The following is a 26,268-nucleotide window of genomic DNA, read 5'->3' on the forward strand; positions in this document are numbered from 1 at the left end:
TCTCATTGCCCCGGCCTGCTGTCTGCATTCAAAGGCACTTTGCTTGTCAATTTTATGACTCAGCAGTTTGGGACTCTGCCCCTGTGCCTCGCTGAGTCACCATGCCTGTATTTCTGCAGCAGCCTGGGTTAGGCATGCAGGGGCCGTGCTTCTGTGTTAGTGGGGGAAATCAGGAGACCATGGAACCGAATTAGAGTTGAGTGGGAAAGGAGAAGGTATAACAGAGGACGTAACCCAATTATAGGAAGTTGGCACCAAGCCATCTTTTATGTCCGACGTCCACTCCCTCATTGCTCCTGGAGTTCAGACAAGCCGCATTTATTTACCGGCACAAGGAAAGAGGAACGTGCCTGAAGTTTTCCTTTTATCTAATGATTTTGTGAAAGGCGACAGAATGAAGCCAGAGGCTGGATGTGATGTGCTATATATACATTCTGTTTCCATTGAAGCTGTGCACAATTTCTTAATGATCTGTTTTTGCTAGGCTCTACTGCATGAAATTGCAGAATAATGCATTACATGGAGGTCTCCCAGCCCCATCCAGCAATCTCTGTCCTACCTACAGTAGTAAGAGGCAATGGAGCTGACTGACCCCAGGTGAAGGTAACAGAGATTGAAATGGGATGAATTTGGGTTGGTGAGAAGTGAAGAGGCTGCAGAAATTGGGGCAAATTCTGCTCCTAGTTATTCCCATGTAGCCTCACTGACTTCAGTACCACCACCCCCTTATTGCAGAATGTTGTCTATTGTTACATCCTCATCTCTCAATTCTCTGCTCTCTAACATTGCAGTTGAATTTGGTGCTCATTAAAGTCAGACCGTTAACCGCTCTGGTGTGAGCAGCACTGATCACAAACATGGGATGAGGTCCCCTTTGCAACGCTCACTTCTTGACCAATGCCAGCTCAATTTGGACTTGCAGCACCCCATGCTATTCCAGATTCGGGCCGCTCACACTGAGCTCTCCTGAAGCATCTCCATTCAGAATTGCACCGCACCTTACTGCTCCAGTCCTGGGCCTACACCACACAACTCTTTCGGCATATCTCAGTCCATGCCTCACTCCAGTACTGAGCTTCCTCACAGCTCTGCCAATGCAACCCGGCCCAGACCTGCAGTATCGTCCTGCTGTTCCAGGCTTTGACCCCCCACATACTGAGCTCTGCCAGTGCATTTCAGTCCACCATCCTCTTCTGTACCAATATTGTGGACCTGACGCAGCTTCCAGTGTTGGATTGGCAGCACTCGTGGCTGGGAACAGACGGAGTTTCCAGCTGCTGGATTCTGAATCTGTTGGAAATTGTTGTGCCATCTTGCATGGGGATTGCTCACATTGGAGACACAACAAACTGTACTTGCTGGAGCTTTGCAGTGGCTTCTGCTTGGATATTTACTGGGTCCTTCAGGGGGTGGTTCAGCTTCTGATGAGATGCTGAAGTGAGGGACCTTTTCCCGGGTTCCATAGCGTTTGTCATCTCTTTGCAATTGGCTTCCTAATGCGTGACTGACATTTTGTTGTTATTTCCATGTTGTCTTTCAAAAAGCAGCTTGAGTGGGAGAGACGTTTTCTGATGTAGGCTAGGAGGAGTTCAAGACCGTGTGCACTGATAGCTACAGAATGGCCAGGTCTTATACATGAGATCAGCCTGATCCCCGCAGGTCACAAGTCAAAACTGAGACTGTATAGCAACTCTGTGGAAAGTGACCTTTCCAGTGACGGATTGTCTAGCACAACTTGCCATTTCTAACAGTGTGAGAGAAATTTGTCCTGCCATTCTCACAGCACCCCCAGATTATAAAATGTGCCCCGGTCTGCATATTATTCTGAATGTTCCTAAATGCACCCTCCCTGCTAAGCCCCATCCTTTAGATCACTGGTTTTCAACCTTTTTTTCACTTGTGGACCCCTAAAAATTTTCAGATGGAGATGGGACCCCCTTTGGATTTCATGGTCCAGAGAGACAGAACTGCCATCTACTCCCTTTGAGCTGCCACTCCTAACTCAGGGCAGCGGCACAGCACCAAGGCAGTTTGCCTTGCCTTGCTTTGTGCCAAACTCTCACAATTGTCTTCTTCAGGACCTTTCAGTCTGGCCTCTCACCAGCAATAAACTCTTAATTTCATTGCCAGAGTAACGGCTCTGGCCTCCCTCCTGCTTTGCAAGCACATTTACCTGTTCCCTTCTCAGCTCTCCACTCTGCACTGCGCCCCCGAGGGCACAACCCTTCCCTTTCTCCCTCTGCCTTCCCTGGGACTGTCTCTTTGCTTTGCACTGACCCCAGTGAAATATTTATTATGGATGATTTTTCAGTGACCTATCGATCCCACCTTCTCTCCTGGGGGGCGGGCTCACTTTCACTCAGACATTGCCTGGGGCTTACCTAGACTCTCTGTCTTCCTTCTCACATCTGCTGCCATAGCCTTGATCTGCCAATCTCTCGCAGGGGTGATACTTTCTAGTCTGAACATCAAGGATCTCACCATCTCTGATCACTGCCCCTCCCATCCCCTTTAAAACAAAGCACTGTCCCTCGCCCCAGGCAAGTCCACACTTAGCCCTTCTGTCGTGCCATGGAATTCTATAACCCTTGTTTTATAATGCATCTTCAAACAAATTGCCCTATCAGAGCCTCTTCCATAATCCAGGTTATACCATTATTTTACATTGGTGTTAATGCTACCCCCCCACCTAAGTGGGGGGTGGGGTTTGGTGGGGTCAGCAGAGATTGGCAGTGGCCCCAGGTGAATTGGGGAGGAGAGCACTTGAAGGCGTGGCGCCTCCCCTCCAGCAGCTGTAACCACTTATTGGTCAGCTGGGGGAGGAAGAGAGCTGATTAGTCCCTCGCCCTTCCCTTCCATTAATTTAAATTATAGCCTGGGGCATGTGGAGCATCTTTGTTGCTCTGTTTCATCAGCCATACATGTGAGCATCAGTGAAAAGCAGAAGCAACAAAGAGTCCTGTGGCACCGTATAGACTAACAGACGTATTGGAGCATGAGCTTTCGTGGGTGAATACCCACTTCGTCGGATGCAAGTGGGTATTCACCCACGAAAGCTCATGCTCCAATATGTCTGTTATTCTCTAAAGTGCCACAGGACTCTTTGCTGCTTTTACAGATCCAGACTAACACGGCTCCCCCTCTGATAAGTGAAAAGTAACTGAATCTTAGCATCAAACAGGCACAATTCCTATTGTCTTCATTGTTATTCTTCCTTCTAAAAGGCTCGCCCTTGCTTCTCCAAGGACATTCAGCATGCTGCCATGATTCCTGAAAGCTAAGGCTGTTCAAGGTTGGGTGGAACAGTCTCTATACTAGGGCAGGTTGACTTCCTAAACCCATCAGGGCTTAAAACCAGCAGGAACACACCCATATGCCGTAGCAGCCCATCCCTGAAGATGCAGCCTTATTCTCCAGAATTTCAGTTTGAAATTTAAAAAAAAAGGTTGATCTCTAGCTAAGATGGTTGCAAAGAAAACTTTTAAAATATGGCTCGAGTGTGACTAAGGCAGAGATGAGTCTCGAAGAGACTGGAAGAATAGCTCAGAGAAGAGTGAGCTACGCCATGCACCTCAGTGAGGGGTTAACTCAGATGCCCAATGATAATTTATTGATATGAGGGGAGAGTTGTCACAGATGGGTGCAATTTACAAAAGCACAGCATTTGGGAGATGCCAACACTTACTTTCCCCCCATCTAGTCAATTAAAATCCAAGCCTAAATTGTCCAACAGAGTTTATGGGCATATTCTTTCCCCCCAAAGGGGAGCCATACCCAGGGACCTCAGCAGTGCCAAGCAGCGAACATAATCATAGTCTCGTTTGGTAACTCTGATGCAGAAGCAGGGCTCATTTTGTGAGTGGAGTCTGGAAGAGAACCGCCCCTCCCTCTTTCCTTCCTAGTCTGACCCTGATTCCCGTTTATTTATTTCTGAGCCGCTGTGTTGAGACTGCCAAACATTATGCCAGTTGAAGCCAACTGCGTTAATGATTTCCCAGCGGAGCTGGTCTGAGGAACACCAATTCTGATAGGCCACAGAACAGCTGTTGTGTGGTAACTTTGGTCCTTCTTCCTGCCGTGTTCTGGGTTGAAAATAACACTTAGCTCTCATAAAGTGCCTTTTCATCTGTGGATCCCAAGCACTTTACAAAGGAGCTCAGGATCATTATCCCCATTTTACAGAAAGGAAAACTGAGTCACAGAGCTGTGGAGGATATTGCAACTCAGTGACAGAGATGGAAAGGGAACTGAAATCTTCCGACTTCCAGTCAGCTAGGCTGCTAAACTAGCAGTGAAATACTCTGCAGCACAAATACCAATTTCATGAGTCATCTGCTCCCAGATCTTTCTGAATTTTTGCTCTGCTTATTGCATGTGAGCAATACACTCGTTTTCTAAAGGAAGCAGCTGTGTTGTTGTAATGGCTTTTTTTACATGCCCAAAGGCACTAATTTACATTATGGACTAATGGGCTGTAAAATTTTCAGTTTAAAAAGTGTTTCATTTTTAAGATATTTAAGGCTGAAAAAAACATTTTTTGTTTTTAATCTGATAACTTCTGAGTGACCAAAATGATTTTTTCCCCCTGATTTAGTAAAAAGAAATTTGCTTTCAGGCTGACACATTTTGTGCTGCAGTAAATTTCAGACCAGAGCAAAGGTGTAGTCAGAATTGCAAATTCTTTTAAATGAGTCTGTAGTCAGCCCTATGGCTTTAGTTCTAGAGCTGTTAACAGGCTCCACTATTAGAAGTTATAACCTTGTCTACACTGCTGCGACTTTCTCGCTCAGGAGGGTGAAAAACATGCTCCCGGCACTGGTAGCTACTCCCCTCGTGTGATCTAGATGGACCTTTGGTCTAACCCAGTATGGCTGCTCTTATGTTCTTAATATCCAGCACTTCAAGGCTTTACCCAATTTTGAATTGTTAGAAATCAGGACAAGACTTCACGTAGGAACCATATTATCCTGCATCTGCTACTATGTGGAGTTCTTGCACCTTCCTTTGACACATCTCGTGCTGGCCAGTGTCAGAGACAGAACTAGAGGGACATCAGACCTGATCCAGTCTGACAATTCATCCGTTGTCAATTAGGGTTTTTTAATGAAATACCTTTGTTGTGCCACTGGGCGCTACTTGTGTCACTACAGGGGATTACAGTTCAACTGTAATTGATTAGAATCCAGATTGGGATACTCTTGTGCTGAGTAGTGATTTAATCCATCAGTAGCCCCACTGATTTCAGTGTATGCCTAGTGTAAAGGAAAAGTCAACATGAGGTTGGATATCACAGTCTGGTCCTTAATGTTTGGAAAGTGCATTGAGGTCTTCGGATGAAAGAAACTGTATCAACGCAAAAGGGGTTTATTTGTTGCCTGATGTTTCTTTAGCCCGGGGTAGGCAACCTATGGCATGCGTGCCAAAGGCGGCACACAAGCTGATTTTCAGTGGCACTCCCACTCCCCGAGTCCTGGCCACTAGTCTGGGGGGCGCTGCATTTTAATATAATTTTAAATGAAGCTTCTTAAACAGTTTAAAAAACTTATTTACTTTACATACAACAGTAGTTGATGAAGTGGGTATTCACCCACAAAAGCTTATGCTCCAATATGTCTGCTAGTCTTTAAGGTGCCTCAGGACCCTTTGTTGCTTTTTCCAGATCCAGACTAACATGGCTCCCCCTCCGATACTTAACAATAGTTGAGTTATATATTGTAGGCTTATAGAAAGAGACCTAAAAACGTTAAAATGTATTTCTGGCATGTGAAACCTTAAATTTATAAAATAAATAAATGAAGACTCGGCACACCACTTCTGAAAGGTTGCCGACCCCTGCTTTAGCCTCTTAACTTCATTGGATGGTTTATGTGACATAGGATATAGGACCCCGCCTTTCCTGTCTCCATAAAAGCTGCTGCTGCCATTTTTGCAGCAGGGCTTTTTTAATAAACGAAGGGTTTCTAATTGTGTTTGAATGCCAGCGTGGAAATCACCCAGCTGGAGGCCTCTGTGAAAATTAGAAATAGTAGCTGTTTTTGCGAGTGTGTAGGTGTGAGGGAGATGTTAAAAAAAAAACAACCATTGCTGCCTCTAAGTACTTAACAAATGTGGCCAGGTCAAAGCCTTCCAGCTTCATTGTTCAAACTATGGAAACCTAGGTTCTTGAGAGGGAAGAGGGGAGAGCTTTTCTTTCTTTGGCTGGCTTCAGTAGTTGTTATTGGTTCAGTTTTAATTTCTCTTTTGGCTGTACGCTGTCAGGATGAGAGTGCAGAATCTTTCATGCTCATAGGTCTTGCCATACCAGATAAGGCCAGGGTCTATCTAATTCAGTATCCTGTTACTCACAGGGACTAATACCAGCTACTTCAGAGGAAGGTGCGGGAAACCTGCGGATTTGGCATAACCCGCCTCCAGGGAAAGCATCTTCCTGATCCCTATTAGTTTTTTCGTCTTGCTGTGCAGCATGGGGCATGGGATCACCTGCTGTGATCATCTGGGTATATCTCATCTCATCAGTTCACTGCTGTTGTAGGAGCCTTAGGCATTGGTGGCACCTAGGTCTCTCCTATTCTTTGCCTGTTTCTCTCCTCTCTAAAGTAAACTCTCCCAATATTTTCAGTCTCCTTTTTCTTTTTTCTGGGAGGCGGGTGTTGAACTGCTGTTTTGGGGAGAAGAAAGGTTAACAGGCTGCACTGTAGAAACATGTTCAGCTGGGGTCCTCCCGTTTCTTCCCCGCAGGTGTTTTCTTCACCTTTCACACCTTCCATCTGGAGAGCGGCCACGACTACCTGCTGGTCACCGAAAATGGCAGCTTCACGCAGCCGCTGAAACAGCTCACCGGGTCCCGCCTGCCTCCCCCCATCAGTGCCGGGCTCTTTGGGAACTTCTCCGCTCAGATCCGCTTCGTCTCGGACTTCTCCATGTCCTATGAGGGATTCAACATCACCTTCTCGGGTAAGAGCAAAGATTGATTCTTGTCAGGAATTCAGTGCTGGTGGGAAGTGCCAGGCTGAGTGCCTCGAAGATCAATCCTCTGCCTAGCCACATTCACACCACTGATGCACCTGAGCCCTGAAATGAAGTGGTTCGAGGACTTCTACAGGGTCCCTCTCTGCATGATCATTCAGTCCTGGCTGCTGTATAATTTGCAATCAGCGTGACCTGAGCCAAGATCGAAGTGATGACCAAGTATAAAAGGCCCATTCCCCTGAGCCATCTGATGATGATGATGATTATTAATTTTATTTGTATTACCATAGCTCCTAAGATCCCTAGACAGGGACCAGTATCCATCCAGCCATTCTTCATTTTAAATCAGGAATTTTAAGGGATATTTCACTTCTTTTATTTTATTCTGTGTCTTCTGATCCATGCAAGTACAACATTAAGAAAAATGTACCTGTGTAATTATATTTCTTCATTCTTGCAAGGCATCAGCCAGTGGACTAAATCTGCTGAAATTAAATCCCTCTGCACAGGTATTTATCATCCCCTCCCAACTGGCTTTTTGTTTTCTCCTCTGTTCCTGGGAATCCAGTTTCCTCTCTCGTTTCCTGTGGGTTTGCCAGCCCTCCTTGCTCCAAATACCCCCATTCCCGGCATACTAAATCAGAATCACTGCTAGGGCACAGCAGTTCCAATCTCAGCCCAGGAAGCTGTGGCAGATGGGATGCCTTAGAAAGAGACTCTGAGCAATCTGGACTCTTTGGAGAAAGCTGGTCACTCCTGTCGCCTGGCTAGTCTCCTTGTACATTGGTCCTGTGCCCTGCTCATATGCCCAGGGCACTTCATCAAGCAGCTCATCCAGTGACCCAGCCTCTGCAGCTGGCTCTGGTTGATCTTAGAGAGAATACGTGTCTTGCAAAGCTTCAGCCTTTAGATTAGCCTGACAGCATTGCTGGGAAGCTGGAACAGAACATTTCTTTGCTCAAGATGCTGTAATAAAAGAGTTGCTGATAGAAGCAGGCACCCTGGAGCCTAGGAGGGCATCAAGGGATGTTGAACTCTGAAACTGCTTGGGCCTGATGCTGAGCACCTCAACTTCTATTCATCTCAGAGGAGCATGCGGAGAAGAAAATGTCTCCATTCTGATTTGGTACCATTGGTGTGGCTGTGCCCTCCCATTAATCTGGTGTCAGTGATGGAGAATGAGGGCCAGTGTCGGGTTAACTCTAGAGCGCCATTGACTGCTCCCCTAGGATGAAACTCACCCGTTTTGAAGGTTTAGGTGGAACTTGCGTCTTCGGCTGGCCTGGTGCCAGCCCCTTTGCCTCGGCATGAATTACACCCAGGCTGCAATCAAAACACTGAACACTTCTGTCATCAGTGCATCGTTTCTGTAGCTCCTTGTGGGTGGGGGAGGGAAGCCTGATGAGTCCTCCCCCTAATGCAACGTCCTCGTGCTCCTTCTTAGAGTACGACCTGGAGCCCTGCGACGAGCCCGAGGTCCCGGCCTACAGCATCCGGAAGGGCCTGCAGTTCGGTGTGGGGGACGTGCTGACCTTCTCCTGCTTCCCTGGGTACCGGCTGGAAGGCGTGTCGCGCATCACCTGCCTGGGGGGTAGACGGCGTGTGTGGAGTTCGCCTCTGCCAAGGTGTGTTGGTAGGTGGTCATGTGCTTTCATTTTGCTTGGTCATTGTATTCTATCGTAATGTGAAACGGGCAGGGGTGTGTGCCGGCGGCGTGCGGCGCTCCCCCCCTCCTGGGACCATGTCTTTGTGCTCGTCGTGTGGGTGGGGAGGGGGGAGAGGGAACAAGTGGCAGCTCTGGAGATGGTCCATGGAGCAGCAGGTAAATCATAGGGTATGGTGGGGGGGCTGCATCCCTGATGAAAAGTCTTGTGAAGATGGCTAGAAAATGATACCCTTTCCACCGAGTCCCAGAGCACATGGAAACGTGGGGCATGGGGGACTTCAGAGGAGATGTCCACAAGCGAGCCGTCCAAGAGTTCATACAAAGATTGTCCCCTGGAAAACACTGCCCTTCCTATGCCCCGCCCTGCCCTTCCTATGCCCCGCCCCCACCTCCTCCCATTGCCCCGCCCCCATTGCCCCACCCCCAACCTCCTCCCATGGCCCACTCCCCACCTCATCCTCCCATTGGCCCCTGCCCTCCCTTCCCTTTGCCCTGCCCCCACCCATCTCTTCTGTCCATTGGCTCCTCCACCACCCAGTGACCAGCCTCCACCGCCACCTCCTCCTCCTCCCATTGGCCATTGCATATCATCTCTGGGGCACCAACAGCGATTATCTACATAGCGGAGTGATCCTAGGGCAGTATTTCATGTACATTTTTTTACATGTAATGCAATCTGACAGTTAGAAATAAACAGCCCGCACTGGGTTATCAGCCAGCTCCCTGCAGACCATGAGCAAGTCCTTTGCCGACCACCAGTTGGCTAGATCATGTAGTTTGAGAGCCCTCTGCTTTAGAGATAATCCCTGATCCATTTATCCCACCACTTCCAGTCCGGCAAATCCTGCCATTTCGAGTCTGTCTATAAATGTGAGTAAACTGTTGTGGTTGACACAGAGAGGGCATCCCACTGAGAGCAAGGCTGTCTTTGCAGTCTGCAGCGCATTGCCTGTGAGACCTGTCATGCTGAATCCATTTCCTAGCAGTGCTTAATGTCCCAATCACAAGGTCACATCATCCTGCCATGACAAGTACCCATTCCGGGGCACACATAGCAATCAGGTTGCAGGGAAAGCTAATCAGGGAAATAGAAATCAAAAGGAGTCATAACACCGCTTTAAATTTGATCCACAGACTTCAGCACTAAGCAAACATAATGGCTTCCACTTATCCAGTTTACTCCTGGTTTTAAATTAACATGTTGGTTTTATAATAATGGATCAAATTTACTGTCTGATGGTTTGCAGGGAACTCTGGTGTTTGGGTGACTAGGTCCAGGATGCTGGTGATCAGATTCTCAAGTCTGTGTGTTAGCCTTGTGTAAAAGAATACAGTCAGGAATTTTATGCCTGATCTTCCATCACCTGCTACTACTTTACGTGTTTGCAGAGTGCATCCAACAGCCTTTTCCTGTGAAGAAATAAGCACTGAAATACTTTTTGTGGAGGAGACTAGGGTCAGCAGTTACAACTGAGCAAATAGCTCCAGACATTCCCCATGGATATTTGCTTGAATGACATAACACGGTTCTTTTGGCTATGTTAGCACAACCTCTTTGAAAGAGGAGTGAGAACCAGCCCACTGCACTGTGATCAAATGCTCCCCAGGCTATGGTTAAGGGAAATAGAACGGACAAATAGGATCCCAGTGGAACTGGCCAACCCTCTCGCTGACAACTGGGGCTGCCCAAGAGGCGTCACTGTCCTATGGCAAATGCGTAAGTAGCTCTTTGACCCTCTGAGCTTTTATAGAATCATGGGACCGGAAGGGATCTCAAGAGGTCATCTAGTCCAGTCCTCTGCACTCATGGCAGGACTAAGTATTATCTAGACCATCCCTGACAGGTGTCTGTCTAACCTATTCTTGAAAATCTCCAGTGATGGAGATTCCACCACCTCCCTGGGCAATTTATTCCAGCGTTTAACCACCCTGTCAGTTAGGAAGTTTTCCCTAATGTCCAACCTAAACTGCCCTGGCTGCAATTTAAGCCCATTGCTTCTTGTCCTGTCCCAAAGGTTAAGAAGAAGAATTTCTCCCTCCCCCTTGTAACAACCTTGTATATACTTGAAAATTGTTATCATGTCCCCTCTCAGTCTTATCCCTAGTTAGTGTTAATAGCACCCTCTAATAGGAGGTGAGGGAAATAACAGGACACTGCTCTAGTCACATGTCCATGTAGACTTCATCCTGAGTTGCTCAAGGGGCTCTGTGGTTTCTGTAAATCTCTCAGGATGCCCTTGGGGCCTTCACTGCTCAGGGAAGATCATGATAGCCTTGCCCAGCTTTTTCCTTTACAGGGGAAGGGTTTGGTATCAGCTTTCACACATTGCCTTGAGCAAATGCTTCCTTATTCAGCCTGTATTTGGTCCTCTCTTCTGCACGGACACCAGCTTTACGTCAGTCTGTTCTCAGTGTTATCCACCTGCTCTTACACTGCTGGCTCCCTCAGGAGCCTGCCTGTGCCTTACTAGCTTTAGAGAGAGATGCTGCAAATGGATCACCATGACTGATGCAAAAGAGGCCTGGCGGTTCTTAGATACAAGTAAAGCAAAGCGAGTGGCTACTTAGAGCAACACTCTTTTGTAGGCCCCATTTCCCTTGGAGGCTCTGCCCTATCTCGCTCTCCTGTAGTAGGTTTGGAGAGGAGGAAAAATCAAGCCTCTGCCAGAACTTCATCCCCCCATCCCCAGTAGCAGGGTCAAAGAGGGAAGGCAGTGCCTTGCTTGACTTACCACCCTCGCTGGGATCTTGGGACCTCACTAACCATAAGGCTGGCCAAGTCACAGAGTCGCTTCAGTGGTCAGAAGAGGTGGGGAGCATAGAAGCTGGTGTCCTTGCGAAGGTACAGACTTAACATGCAGGGTAAACTACCTTACAGGTGTGCAGGCGTCTGAATCAATATTTGCCTGATCAATTCCGTCGGAGAGTCTCGGGTGAATTCCTTTTGACATACCTCAAGATACGGTGGCTGAGGAGGTGTTTTGTTCTAGGGTGAACGCCAGCCAGGATGATTGTTAATGCTTTGAAATGTATTCAAAGGTGCAAGCAGGGAGGGAACATAGCTGCTTAATGGTATCTGATGTACAGAATCTTGAAACCATCACATCTTCAGGCTCTTAAATTACTTTGTACAATAGACTGCATGTGTAAATGAAAGGTTCTTTTTAATTCTGGTCGCAGAAAAGTCACTTTGAAAGCCACGTGCATTAGATTATAACAAAAGCCAATGTGATTTCACTGCAGCCTGCTAAGGCCAATTCTTTGCCCTGGTGAGTCTTCACAGCAGCCTACTTGATGCAATGCTGAAATAGCTGCTGATGTGGCAAAGAGTAGATGGGATCAAGGAACTAATGATAATGTTCTGGGTATTGTGTAGTGATAGGTCTCTAAGAAAAGGGCGGTGGTTTATGGTGAGAGGGCAGGACTAGATCTGGGTAGGAAATGGTTTTCTCTGATTATGAGAAGGTTTGAGATTTAACATTTTTTTCCTGTTCTGAATTGGATTGAAAAGTCAAAATTTCAAAGATTTTCACCAACTGACAGACTGATATTCCTTTTTTAAAAAAAAATTGGGTCAGTCAAAATGTGTCATTTCAGCAGTTTCAAAATGTTTGCTTTTGCCTTTCACCTTTTAAAAATTATTTTTTTACTTTTCTCTTAGTATAAATTAACAAAAAAATGAAACAAAAAGTCGTTTCAAGCCCCAAAATGTTTTTTTTGTTTAGAAAAAGTCAATAGGGATATTTTGACAATTTGAAAACTTTGTTCAAATTTTCGAATTGTGAGGCTTATCAGAACTGACCCTTTCCCCGTAAACCGATTCAGTTTTCATAAATCAGCATTTTGCAAGGAAAATTCCAGACTTGCTCTGCACAGGACTAGAAAGTAGGACTCCTGGGTTCTATAGATACCTCCTCCACAGGCTCACTATTAGACAAGCCACTTACAGCTTGATTTTCAGAGGCGCTGAATGCTCACGGCTTCCTTTGGGAGTCCGTAGAAGCTGTGATTGCTCAGGAACCCAGAAAATCAGGCTTATGAATTCCTCTGTGCCTCGTTTCCTCAAGTGCTGCTGCTGTTGTGTTATTTTCCGGTAACACTCAGGACCCCCAACCAAGATCAAGGCCTTGTTGTGTCATGTGCTGTATAGACACATAATACAAGACAAACCTTGCCTAGAAAGGCTTACAATCTAAATAGACAAGGCAGACAAAAGAAGTATTTTTATCCCCACTTTATAGATAGGGAGCTGAGACCCAGGGAAATTAAGAGATTTATCCAGGTTCTCACTGGGAGTTAAAACCACTTGTTCTGAGTCCCAATCAATGCCTTAACCCCAAGGCCTGCCTTCCTCTGGAAAGTAGCTTGCTTTGAAAAATTTGAGCCATTCAGACACTGTGGAATCCAAACTTTGGCTTGAACTCAAACACTACAGGGTTCACGTTTGTCTTAGGAGACAGTGTAGACAAAGGACCCAAGTAGGTGGGGTCAGGGAGAAAACCCAGTGGAAACATGGGCTGTGACAAAAGGAGCAAAGAGAAATTCTAATGACAAAATAAATATGGTCTATATCCTGTCTATTGGTCTGCCTGTCTGGGTCAGCTGAGCATTTCTGCAATTCTCTCCCTAATAAAGTGCTGGTTTTTGTTCAGCTACAGAAAAAGGGATGGGGGTTCAAGTGACTCGCCTTTGAAAAATCTCTGGGCTTAAATTTTGGGAGAAAAAAAGAGTGAGTGAATTTGGGCTAGTTTGGGAAACAAAAAATGAATATGAGGGAGTAGGAAAACCTTCCGATCTCCACAAGCTTCTCCCATTCCTTGTTGAAATTACTAGAGCTGGCAGCTGCAAGGTGGGGGAGAGAAGTGCTGGGTCAGTAAGAGAATAGGAGGCTTTGAAATAATGTCAAACAGTGAATCCCCAATCTGCTATTGTTTCACTAGAGCTAAGGGCATGATTAACAATGAACAGTGTCTCGAATTTTGCCTGTTCTTCTGTCTTCAACTTTATTCTCAGGAAGATTGTGAAATTCACAGTTATTATTTAAAATTATTCGTGAATTTCACCTCCGCATATTTACCTGCACAACTAGCCTTTACTATTATAAGAGTTTCTTACCGATATTCAACGGCTGAGCTAAGAGATATTCTCTGTGTGGGTTAGTTAAATAGAAAGGGTCTGATTTTTTTTGTGTTAGGTGACTTGTATAAGCACACAGGCAAATGGTTGAATAGCACAATGCAATATGCACTTCAAAATGTTCTTTCAAGGCCTGATTCAGGAAAGCATTTAAGCATGTGCTTAAGTCCTGTTGATTTCAGAGTTAGGCTAGTGCATAGGTGCTTTCCTGAATCGGGGCCTCAGTGGGTAATGGTACATCCACACTTAAACTGTTATATTTTTTCTTTTTGCAAATGGCTGTGCTAGTAAACTCAGCACTTTGAATGTTCATAGACCATACACAGTCATATTAGGATTAATTTTTTAATCTGAACATTTGCCGAATTTTCTAAACACTATTCGCTCAACCCTGCTCACTGCTGAAGTGCCAGCTGCACTTGAAGGCAGTGTGGATTTGGGGTGTGTGTAAGGGACTATGCAAACATGCAGGGATTCAGATATCATTGTATGCGTGTACCATATTATGAGTATTTCCATATGGTTATTAAAATGTTCCTTTGTGTCTTCCCACAGCTGAATGTGGCTCATCTGTAACCGGAACTCAAGGGGTTCTGTTGTCCCCCAACTATCCAATAAACTACAATAACAACCATGAATGCATCTACTCCATCCAGAGCCAGCCAGGGAAGGGAATCCAGCTGAAAGCCAGGACTTTTGAACTGGATTCCGGGGATGTTCTCAAGGTAATGCCTCTCTCTCCTCTGTTGGAAAGTAACCCTTTGGAGAATTTAAGGAGACACTTGTAAAAGACAAATATCATTCTGAACGTTTCCTTCTGGGTTAGCCGACTACCCTGAAACACATCCCTTCGAAAGGCAAATGTGCAGCTTCATCAAGCAAAATCCACAGTTATCTTGAAGTGTATTAATGATTGCTATCATTTGTGTCATGGCAGCACCCAGAAACCCTGCTCATCAGCCAGAGCCTATTGTGCTAACGGGGCTGTACAGACACAGAACAAAGGGACAGTCCCTGCCCACAGTCTAAGTTGTGTCAGCAGCATCTCTGGGAAGTGGTACAGCCTTGAGTCTTTGGGATAAAATGCGAGATCTATAGAGATGAGGCAGATATTTAGAGTGGTGCACATCTGGGCATAGAAAAAGTTTTGCATTATTTGTGTCCATAAAGCTTGTAGTGCAGATTTAGCAACCTCTACCCACCTCAAGACCCAACAGAGCATTACTGAGTTTGGATCAGCGTCAGCGATGGGTAAAGTCATTTGGATAAAACAAGGAACCTACCTGTAATTTTTGGCTAAATATGGACATTCCAAAGTAGTGCTAAGAGATTAACCAAGTGGTATTTGCAGTGTGGATTAAACAAGTTAATGGCTGGTTAATACTGGGAAAACTTAAAGGAATTTTTTTTCTCCCAGTCTGGTGTTCAGACATGCAGCTTGGGTATCCGGACATTTTTGGATGCTTTACCAACCCCTCCAAGCTTCTTGAGTCTGATTAGCCCCTTCATTGTCTGTCTGTCCAACTCTCCTTTGCTGTATGTCTTCATGGGCATCCATTGCTGGTGAAAGCTGCTGGAACTGGAAGCTGAACTGTGCGGCACGGGCATCAGCCATATGGATTTGCACCAGGATACTCTCTGCCCTGTCCTCTGCCATCCCCAGGAGGGTGGGAGAAGAAGCTTGGCCTTCATTCTTTCAGTCCTCGACCATTCGCCCGAGATTGCCAATTGTAGTGGTGTTTGTAATAATATAGATACATATGTTGTCCCCCTGATCCCGCTTGGAAACTGGACTCAACTCTCCAAATGGGTCACTATACAGCCAGCCAACCAGTAGTTATCACTTATCATTTCGGGCCTGATCCAAAGCCCATTGAAATCAGTGGAAAGACTCCCTTTAACTCTAGATCAAGAAATGCAGCTGAGCCTCAGCAATATCTGTGGTTGGGGTACCTCACTGAGGTTAGAGAAAGAGCTGCAAATTACTGTATTTGTGTGATGTCCGTGAAACAACATCTGACTGTCCATGGGCACTGTGCAGTGTTGCTACTATGCATTAGTTTTCAGTGCTCTGGTATCACATGCCTCTGTAGAGCCAAACCTCCCCAATTCTCACTATTATCTGGGAGACACATTGCTCATGGCTGCCTTTTGCACACAGAATAAATAAAAGCAACATTAATGCACCACAACATATTCTCTGCCCCTTGCATGCTTTAGCTTAGTATTCACTGTTTCATGATGCTTCACAGTCTGCTAATAAACATATAAGTAAAGTATATAGTCTGTAAAAATAGTAATATCATTGCAACTTCTGCTAGCAAGTCCTTGCTGAGAGGTGGGGAAAGGTCTCAGTCTTTTATGTAAATGATGCAGTGTGCTGTTTAGACTGATAAAAGGTCATGGAAATATCCTGCACAGACCATCTAAGAGGCTGTTTCCCCCCCCCCCCCAAAAAAAAAGGAAAATATTTTGTCTTATGGTAGATAGATGGAGATGGGGCTCTAATCTGGCAGCTTCAGACACCCCACAGAGCATCAGACACTGCACAATATGCATAAATGTTTAGAAACATCCATTAACAGAGGGAAAATATTACTACGTTTCAGAGATTTGCTGGAACGCCAAGGGGTGACTCCCTGAAGCCAAACTTCCATTCTTATCCCCATCATTGTAAAGCAGCAAGTACGAACCTGGAGGATGCACGAGGGTCTTCGCATTATTTTTGTGTGTCTAAGTGTCAAGGCTGACTTGCCAAAGGGGAAAAAAAAAGATTATTTAAACGCAAAACGCCAAAGCCGTGCTTTTCAGCAGTGCAGGGCCCAGTATTTTATTCATCTGCATTTACAAGTTTCCGCACTCGTATAGAGGGAGACAAATCTAGGCTGTGTGATATTAACCACAAAGAATTGCCTTTTGTAGGGAGCATTATTACAAGCTCCATGCTACTGGGCTAAGCCATCTCCCAGGAAAACATCTGTCCTTATTTGAGTGTTGTATTTATTCGGTGCGAGGTGGGCTGAATCCCCTGACACGCTATCCACAGATTCACTGGAAGAGAGAGATTTCCTCCTAGTGCAAAGCAGGATTAGGTTGTTGGAATGTTAGCCTAACCTAAGGTGGACTGACATCAGCTCCATACCGACTAGCGCTCATATGCTGGAAAGAGAAAGATTTGGGCAATGTTAAACTCCACTGAAATACCCTGGACTGGGAGGAATGTTCCAGTCAGAGCAGGAAATGTAAATGTTTCATTAATCTCTCTGTCGTACTTATATGGCCCCCATTACCGTGGGATCTGAGCTCCTCAGAACCTTGAATGTATTTATCCTCACAACACCTTCTGAGTAGGGAAGTATTTCTCTCCTCATTTACAGGTCTGAAAATGAGGCACAGTGAGACTAAGGCCTAGTCTGCCCTAGAAAACTAGGTCGGTTTAACTACGTTGATCAGAGTTGTGAAAAATCCACACCCGTGAGTGGTGTAGCTAAGTCTCTAAGCAGACAGAGCTAGGTTGACAGAAGAATTCTTCCATCAGCTTAGCTACCACCTCTTGAGGAGGTGGATCACCTATACTGATGGGAGAATCACTCTCATCTACATAGGGTGTGTCTACACTGAAGCTCTACCCATGCTGTAGCATTTGAAGTGTAGACAAGCCCTAAGTGACATGTGCACAGTCACACAGGAAGCCTGTGTCAGGACATGGAATTAAACCCAGGTCTCTCAAGGCCCAGGTTAGTGCCCTACTCCCAAGCCATCCTTCCTCACTGCTGACCCAGGGACAGGTGTTAGTGACAGACATCAGCAACGTGATCCATTGTTTCATCCCAGATTGTCTGTATCATGGCAAATGACAACTTGCAGCAGACGTGTGTGTATGTTTTTGCCCAACAAAAGGAGGTGCATAAGGTTAGCCACAAGGCTGGATTGTGTGTGTTTGTACTTCCAAAGTACTACCAGGGTGAAATGGATGGTTCCGGTCATTGGCAAATATGATAAGGAGACTTTCCCCTCTGGGTCGTTAATTAACGTGGCCATTTAATGGCCTAAGTGAAAGTATTTGGTTTTTCAGCCCACTTCCTACTACACGCGTGACCCCAATCACAAAAACTAGACTCAGAATTGACCACTGATATGTCACTGTGACAAAGAACTCTTACATGATTGGGGGATGAGGAAGCAGCTGGAGCTGGTGATCTATTCCTGAAAATGACACACAGGATCATAGAATATTAGGGTTGGAAGGGACCTCAGGAAGTATCTAGTCTAACCCCCTGCTCAAAGCAGGACCAATCCCCAGACAGATTTTTTTTTACCCCAGGTCCCTAAATGGCCCTCTCAAGGATTGAACTCACAACCCTGGGTTTAGTAGACTAGTGCTCAAGGGTATGCTGCTGTAGGAACATCAGAGGGCTGAGTGTCTCTGAGGGGATCTCTAAAGACAGCAGCAGATCAGTGAATGGGGAGAATCAACACCTTGGAAAGAAGACACTGAATTTGGGAGAGTTTTGAGCACAGGCTTAGGCCTGCTTCTTATATAGACATTGGACTAACCAGGGAGGAAAGAGAGATTTTGAACACACTTCGGGCTCACAGAGTCTGCAGGGAGAACTTGTGGGGAAATGGACCTAAAAGCAAATGGGTGTGTAGACGGTGATAAAATACATACTGATACATCCCTTTTTAAGAAGTGCTGCATTCCCCAGCTTCCTCCCCTGACTCCATTCCTTCCCATTTCCAGAGTGATCCAGTCATTCTGGCCCATCAGTCAGTAGCCCAGTGACGGGCATCCTTGTGGATGTTCTCATTAGCGTGATCAATGATTAAACGGGTGCCACCGTGATCACACCAGGTGACTCTCTGTCCCCCTCTAATGGCTAGCCCCCTGAAGAACCAAATATACAATGTTTTCTTTCTTTTTTTTTTTAAATCTTCCAGGTCTATGACGGTAACAACAACTCTGCTCGCCTGCTTGGCTCCTTCAGCCACACTGAGATGCTGGGCACCAGTATCAACAGCACCTCCAGCAGCATGTGGCTTGAATTTATCTCCAACAGCGAGAACACAAGTAAAGGCTTTGAGCTACAGTTTTCTAGTAAGTCACAGGCCTGCTTGCTCATGAGACGACAAACCCGAACTGTCATTGTTATTTCTTATTGCGCTGAGAGGCTCCAACTGAGACCAAAGTCCCATTGCACTAGGTGCTGTACAAACGCATACTGAGAGACAATCCTTGCCCTAAAGAGCCAGTAGCCTAAATAGACGTCACAGAGAACATGTGGCAGAGAAGAAGCATTCTTATCTTCATGTTGCAGATGGAGAGTTGAGAGACAAAGAGATTAATCCCTGGTTTATGCTTCAACGTTTTACTGGCATAGCCATGTCAGTTAGAAGTGTGACAGTCATCCCTAGCGCAGATGGAATTATACTAGTAACAATTCCTTTGGCCAGTATAACTTATTTCATTCATGGAACTGGTATAAGCTGCATCTGCACGAGGAAGATGTACCAGTATAGCTGTATGGGGATGGTTATACCAGCAAACCCTTTCTAGTGGAGACAAGGCCTGGGGAACTTGCCAGTGGTCAGGAGCGGCGCCAGGGTTTCTGATGCCCTAGACAGAATTCAGGGGATAGCATTTTATGCGCTTCCTACAGGGCACATGGGAGCTTCCGGTTCCACTCCCATCGCACCGCCGAAGAAGGACCCTCTGCCGAAATGCCGCAGGCTACAGTGGCAGTCATTGAGCTGCTCAATTGCCTGCCACTGTTTTCCGGAGCACGTCGGCAGAAGGTCCTTCTTCGGCCGCACAACTGGAGCGGAACCAGAAGCTTCCGTGCTCCCCGTGGGGAGCACACAAAATGCCACCCCCCGAATCCTGGCATCTGAGGCGACCGCCTAGGGTTGCCTAATGGAAGTGCCGGCCCTGCCAGCGATCACACAGGAAGTCTGACAAAGTTGGGCACTGAAATCTCTAGATTCCCAGCCCAGTCTCTTAATCACAAGACCGTGGTTCATTGAACATTCCTTCTCTCTCCCTAGCCTTAAGATCCACATTAGGAGAAGAAAATTCTCACACCTGGTGACCTGGGAAAAGCAGTAACTGTTTTATTGTCTTCCCACTTATTCGCGTACTTGACGGTTAAATATCTGATGAAAACAGCTTCCTCGTCTCTGGTTCCAGGTTTTGAGCTCATTAAGTGCGAGGACCCCGGCATCCCACAGTTTGGCTACAAGGTCCGTGACGAAGGGCACTTTGCGGGCAGCTCTGTGTCCTTTAACTGTGACCCTGGCTATACGTTACGAGGCAGCAGGGCGCTGGTCTGTTTGACAGGAGAACGCAGAGCTTGGGACCAACCGCTGCCGGTGTGCGTAGGTACGACTGCTGTCATTTCTCAGCTAAGTGCTCTGTTTGTATCTCCCGTCCCAAATGCCCCTTTGACCTGCATAACCAGTCCACTAGCCTGGGATGAAGTCATGCTGACCACACCCACACTGTAGAGCCCTGTCCACACGTCCTTTTATCAGATATCTCTTTGTTCGTGTTGTGACTATAGATTGAGAGGACTGGGCTGTGCATGTGTTCCACAAACAGCCCCCTATTAAATGTGTCCCAGTCCTGACACCCCTTGCTGTCATCTTCAAGCTCTGGTCCCTTCAGCACAGCTCTGCTAATGTCCTTCATTCCTCATCTGCACCTCTCCTGTTGTTCCGACCTTTGTCCTCTCTTAAACGTGCTAAGCTGAGGGGTGATTTCCGATGATGGCAGACATCAGTAGAGATCTAAATTACAAAGTCCAAAATATCTTTAATTTGAGAGCTACACACGATTTAATCCCAGATTCTCAGCGGTTTTAACTCTGTTGCTTTAACTCTCCTAATTTGCCTCCTCTCCACAACTCCCAAGTGGTCCATTCTCCTTCTTACCCCACAAGAGCAGTACACTCTTGCCTAGACGAGTCTAAAATTAAAACCTTAGTATCCAAAATGAGAAAATGACCCTCGTGGGCTAAATTTTCAAGGAGAATTCTTAAAATTCACTTGCAATATTGACTTTATTGCTTCTTGTGATATTTTCAGTTGCATCTATTTGCTCATGAAACATGGAGAGCTGTGTGCACAAACAGATCATTGTTGTTTAGATTGAAGTGCTCAAACTATATTACATGCTGTACAGACCACATAGGAAGACAATGCCCCTATGCTGAAGAGCCTATTATGTATATAGATGGAGGAGGACGATGTTGGAAAGAGATACAATATACAAGTAGTGGGCAGTGGACAGTTAGCATGTGTCAGATTAATTCCATGCGTGTGTACACTAACCTCAGCAGCCCTTTTACATAACCATTGTTAGTTCTTTAGTTTAGATAGGCAGCCAGTCACTTATTTGCTGTAGGCAATGTCCATGTACATGGACAAGTCATGGTCTTTGTGCTTGCAAATACAGTGCATGCAATTAAGGAGAACCATCAAAATGTTGACCCTCAGAACCCTTCAGCATTGGCTTAACTCTTCTTTGATTCATGCTAAATTCTCATTGCTGGTAAAACTCCCATTTGGCTTCAGTAAGCAGAAGGTTAGGCCAAAGCTGAGAGAATCCACACTAGATGAAATTGAAAGTTAAGCCCAGAAAGTCCATTGTGGGAAGAAAACTGCAATCTGTCAAATACAAGGTGTCATTTTGACTCCAAGAAAAGAAAGTTGGTTGCTTGTCGTCATCAGCATCATCTTCGTGAACCAGGTGTTTTGGTCTTTAACATCCACATGGAGTTTAGACCAAACTGTGTGCAACAAAATTTTCTGTGTGCACACATGCGTTCTCTCTCTCTTTCTTCCCCCGACCTTGGAAACAATAAAAAAAACTATTTAAGGCCCACAAACAGGTGTAGGGGTGTGTGTGTGTGTGTGTGTGTGTGAGAACAATCATGGCAAACTAGTGAAACAAGAAACATGATAAAATAGGAGACCCCTTTTTAATGGAAAGATTTATATCCCCATCTGCCAATAAAGAAGATATACAGTAGAGTCACAATTAACTGCATAGTTACTCTGAAAGTTATTACACAGTAACTGCAAGATAACTCAGCTGGAAATTATAGCAGTTAAAACTGTTGTGGACATTTAAAACTAGGCTGGACAAAGCATTAGGAAATATACGGTAAGAAGCATGTAGTATTGACTAGAATATCCAATAGATTTTTTTTCCACCTCTAATTATTAGGATGCAATGATGATCAGCTCAGCCCTAATATCCTGTTAACTGATAACTGCACAATTAACCTGTATTTCCAGTGTGTGATGAAATCTCTTGGAGCACCTTTCCATAGGAAGGTCTCAACAACTGGTGGGTTATTTTCAAGCTCAGAAATGGCACACTAGGAGTTGAGTCAAAAGCAAACTGGCTTCAACTGATGCAATGACCTTATACTGAACTTTAGCTCTGGCTGCTAAAATTAGATGGCCACATTTTTATAATCAGCTGAACTTTTCGTTGTCTGCTCTGTGTGTGTGTGTGTGTGTGTAAATTCATAGAATTTTAACAAATTTTTAACAAAACACGTTGGGGGGGCACTATGTTCTTTGTAAGCCAATTAAGCAGGTATGTAGGCTTTATTATGCTTGTGAATCATTATTAAAGATTTTTGCATATGCATGGCAAAGATATTATGCTCTCTCAAATCACCCCACAAAGTGTGAATTAAAGAAAGCTGAATACTAATGAGCTCTAAACTTGTGCACTGTGAAGCCAAAGGGGGATGAAAGAATCTTTGGTCTGCTGTGAGGTCACATCAGGTTGTAGGAACCTGTCCTGCAGAGAGGTGCAGAGCTATTCTGCTGACTCATCCTGCAAGCCAGATGGGGTGAGTCTCATTAGCTTTAGTATAACATGGTTGAGAATCTCTCTAAGAGAAAAGAGATATTCCTGCCTAGGAGCTGCCAAGCTCTGTAGTATAGACTGAGATTTGCACTGATAGTTACATTAGTGATAAAAGGTCACCTCATAGGGGAGGGATAGGTCAGTGGTTTGAGCATTGGCTGCTAAAACCCAGAACTGTGAGTTCAATCCTTGAGGGGGTCATTTAGGGAACTGGGGTAAAAATCTGTCTGGGGATTGGTCCTGCTTTGAGCAGGGGGTTGGACTAGATGAGGTCCCTTCCAATTCTATGATCTGTACACCATCCTTGGTGTGTTAGGGGTTGTTGGATGTATATAACCACAAAACATCAAGAATCTTTTCCTAACCACTGCATATGTTTTTTTCAGCGGAGTGTGGAGGCACTATCAGAGGAGAGTCATCAGGACGGATATTGTCTCCAGCGTACCCAACACCCTATGATCACAACCTCAATTGCATTTGGACAATCGAGGCAGAAGCTGGTTGCACAATAGGGTGAGTTGGGGGCCAAATGTAGGGGCTGTTTTGCTGCTTGTTTTTACTCATAGCTCTTCTGTGGTGAGGCTTTGGTTTACTGCATTCTTTTGCCGGCAGAGCTGAGTGAAACTTTTTGGATGAATCATTTATTTGCTAAAAATGCAGTTTTGGGTTGACAGAAATTATATGTGGGTCAAATCTGGTATATAGTTTTGGCCAAAAAAAGTAGTAGTAGTAGTAGTGATGACTCAAAAAGCTCGATCTATTTACCTTAACAAAGAGAAAACTAAAGGGTGACTTGATGACAGTCTGTAAGTATCTACATGGGGAACAAATATTTAATAATGGGCTCTTCAATCTAGCAGAGAAATGTCTAACATGATCCAATGGCTGGAAGCTGAAGCTAGACAAGTTCAGACTGGAAATAAGCCACACATTGTTAATGTGGAGAATTATTAACCACTGGAACAATTTACCAATGGTCATGGTGATTTCTCCATCACTGACAATTTTAAAGGTGTTTTTTTTTTTTAAAGATCTGCTCTAAGAATTATTTTGGGTAAGTTCTTTGGCCCGTGTTATACAGAAAATCAGACTAGATGATCGTAATGGTCCTTTCTGGCCATGAATCTATGAAACTATGAAGAAAAAAAAATCAAAACGTTTCCTTCCAGAACAAGATTTTGGTTTGAAATTTAGCTGGATTTCTTTGAAAAAAATAACAGGAAGAAAGTGGGGGGAAGACACCCAGAAATGAAACAAAAAAGCTGAAATAAATGTTTCATTCAACCCCAAACTAAATCCCTTCAGTCTTTTGTTTCAGCAAGAAAAAATGAAAATAAAATTTCTTTGGCTTAACCTGGACAAAATGAGGGTGGGGAGGAGGGTTCGGCCTCTTTGCTGGAAAATCAGTTGTTTGCTCTGTTATCAGCCCTGTTTGCTCTCTTCTTTATTCTATTATCTATTTTCTCTGTTATCAACTCTTTTTACAAATAGGCTGAAGTCAAAACTGGTCGATGGATTTGAATGTCCTGTTCCCATTAGACATCCAAGTCCCCAAGATAGCATTGAAAATGTGACCGGTAGTTCGGCTGTAGGGATGCTGGGTTACCATGCGCTCTTCTGCAGTCTTGTTTGTTATGCTGGGATTACATGGTGGTTACTATAGGCTTGTTTATTTCCCATTTGCTGCTTCTGTGATGCTGGAAACCAGCCAGCAATTACTTAAAGAGGTTAGACAGAATGTTATTTCACTTTGCGGCAGGGCCGCCCAGGGGGTAGGGGGGCAAGTGGGGCAATTTGCCGCAGGCCCCGGGCCCTGCAGGGGCTCCCATGAGAATATAGTATTCTATAATATTGAAACCTTTTTTTTATGGAAGGGGCCCCTGAAATTGCTTTGCCCCAGGCCCCCTGAATCCTCTGGGCAGCCCTGCTTTGCGGATCACAAGTGAGCTGCCAACGCTTGCTCCTCTCCTGCTGGGATGGTTAAAAGAGGCACCATTTACCCCGCACTCTGGCTTTGGTTAATTTATATCTGCTATATGGCCTGTCTCTGAAACACACATTATTGTCAGAAACATCTGTCACGCCACACTGTGGAGAAGGTCAGGTAATTTGCTGCTGCCGCTGTTGTCTGATACTATTGCTTTATTAAACTTTCATCTGTTAGCCTTCAATCCTGTGTCTTTGTGCCGTGCAAGGGACTTTGATTTTGTTTCCTCTTGGGATGTATTTTAGAGTTGAAAACAGGCTCACCACCAGAGTATTGCACTGAGATTCCCCGGTTCGGTCCAACACGCTTCCAGTTGGTTTATCCTACCAAATGGGCTTGTATTTGACATCCAAGCACCTGCAAGATTATATCCTAGGCAGTTAGGGGCTTGAGCTATCTCCCGCTCACACCACCAGTATAAATTAAGAATAGCTCATCCGAAGTCGGTGGAATTACATGGCTCTAGATGAAGAAAGAATCAGGGAGTTGAGTCCCCAGATATGAGCAGTGAGTGGAGGAGCTGGAAGGGTAAGATCGCAACACATGGCATCTTTTTATTATAACTTCACTGTTTTCTAGTTTTAATATTAAAAAGCAACATACAAAAGGGAATTATTCTCCCTAAAAGAAGCATCAAAATAGTTCGCAAACATCTGGCGAGTATGGAGACCAGAAACCGTTTCCTCCTCCCGCTTTGCCCCCACCCCTTTGCCTTTGCTTCAGTGCAGTTTAAAATGTAATGTATTCTAGTTTTTAAGGTATGTGAATTTGGCTCTGAGGTAGGTGGGGAACTAGCTCATACACTTAATGCAGCTACCAGCATGCTTTTTGGAAACTTCTGCTTCCCTAAACCAGCACTGAATTCCCCCACAGCCCTGCCACACCACATCAATACAGCCCTGTACTTAACTGGATATTCCAGTCCAGCTACAGCTACTTTTAATACAAAACCAACTACTATTTGCAAATCCATTTTTTGCTAGTAAATGGAGAAATGTGCATGCAGAATTTATTCAACAAATTGTTATTTAGACCAGATCTTCCGTTGCCCATCTATTCACCCTACTGCTGTTGCTCACTATAAAAAGCTCTGCAGTAACACATCTGTACTGATCTGCAGAATCCCTTACTGTTCCAATCCTGTGTTCTCAGATTGCTCTGTCTCGGCACCTCTATCCTGACCCACAACCTACCTGCTACAGCAGCACTGCTCTGATCTTTACCAGTCATTTAATCACATTGAACTGTGTGGTGCTTTTATTCAATGGCTTTGTGCTAGGGGTGAATTTGGTCCAGTACTTTTAAATGCAGAAATTCCTGCATTACTTCAGTCTTCTCAAATTGTTTCTGTGATGGATGGTCTGGGGAAATCAGCATGAGAACTCTTAATGGATGCAAGGAGGGGGGACTTTCAAAGGAACATTTCTCAAAAATCTCTTCTTTTTCATCCCCCTGCAAAGGACTTTGTAATATCCCATGCAAATATTTAACACTCCTTGGCTTCCATCAGGCAATGATGTCTTTTGATTGAGCTTATCTCCACTGATGTCTTACTCACATTCTTGTTGCAACAGATATATTCCAATTAACATGTACACACTCTGTCACTATTAATAGCACTAGTTT

General features: G+C 45.1%; 1 protein-coding gene across 1 annotated transcript in view; it reads left to right on the forward strand.

Moving 5' to 3' along the window:
- Positions 1–26,268, forward strand: part of CSMD2 (CUB and Sushi multiple domains 2) — a 531,569-nt gene that overhangs the window by 348,648 nt on the left and 156,653 nt on the right. Inside the window, 6 exon segments of the mRNA XM_030539111.1 lie at positions 6,739–6,954; positions 8,414–8,602; positions 14,327–14,496; positions 18,713–18,869; positions 19,959–20,150; positions 23,042–23,168. Coding sequence (XP_030394971.1) covers positions 6,739–6,954; positions 8,414–8,602; positions 14,327–14,496; positions 18,713–18,869; positions 19,959–20,150; positions 23,042–23,168 — 1,051 coding nt within the window.

The sequence above is a fragment of the Gopherus evgoodei genome, chromosome 20, assembly GCF_007399415.2.
Source record: "Gopherus evgoodei ecotype Sinaloan lineage chromosome 20, rGopEvg1_v1.p, whole genome shotgun sequence".
Lineage (NCBI taxonomy): Eukaryota > Metazoa > Chordata > Testudines > Testudinidae > Gopherus > Gopherus evgoodei.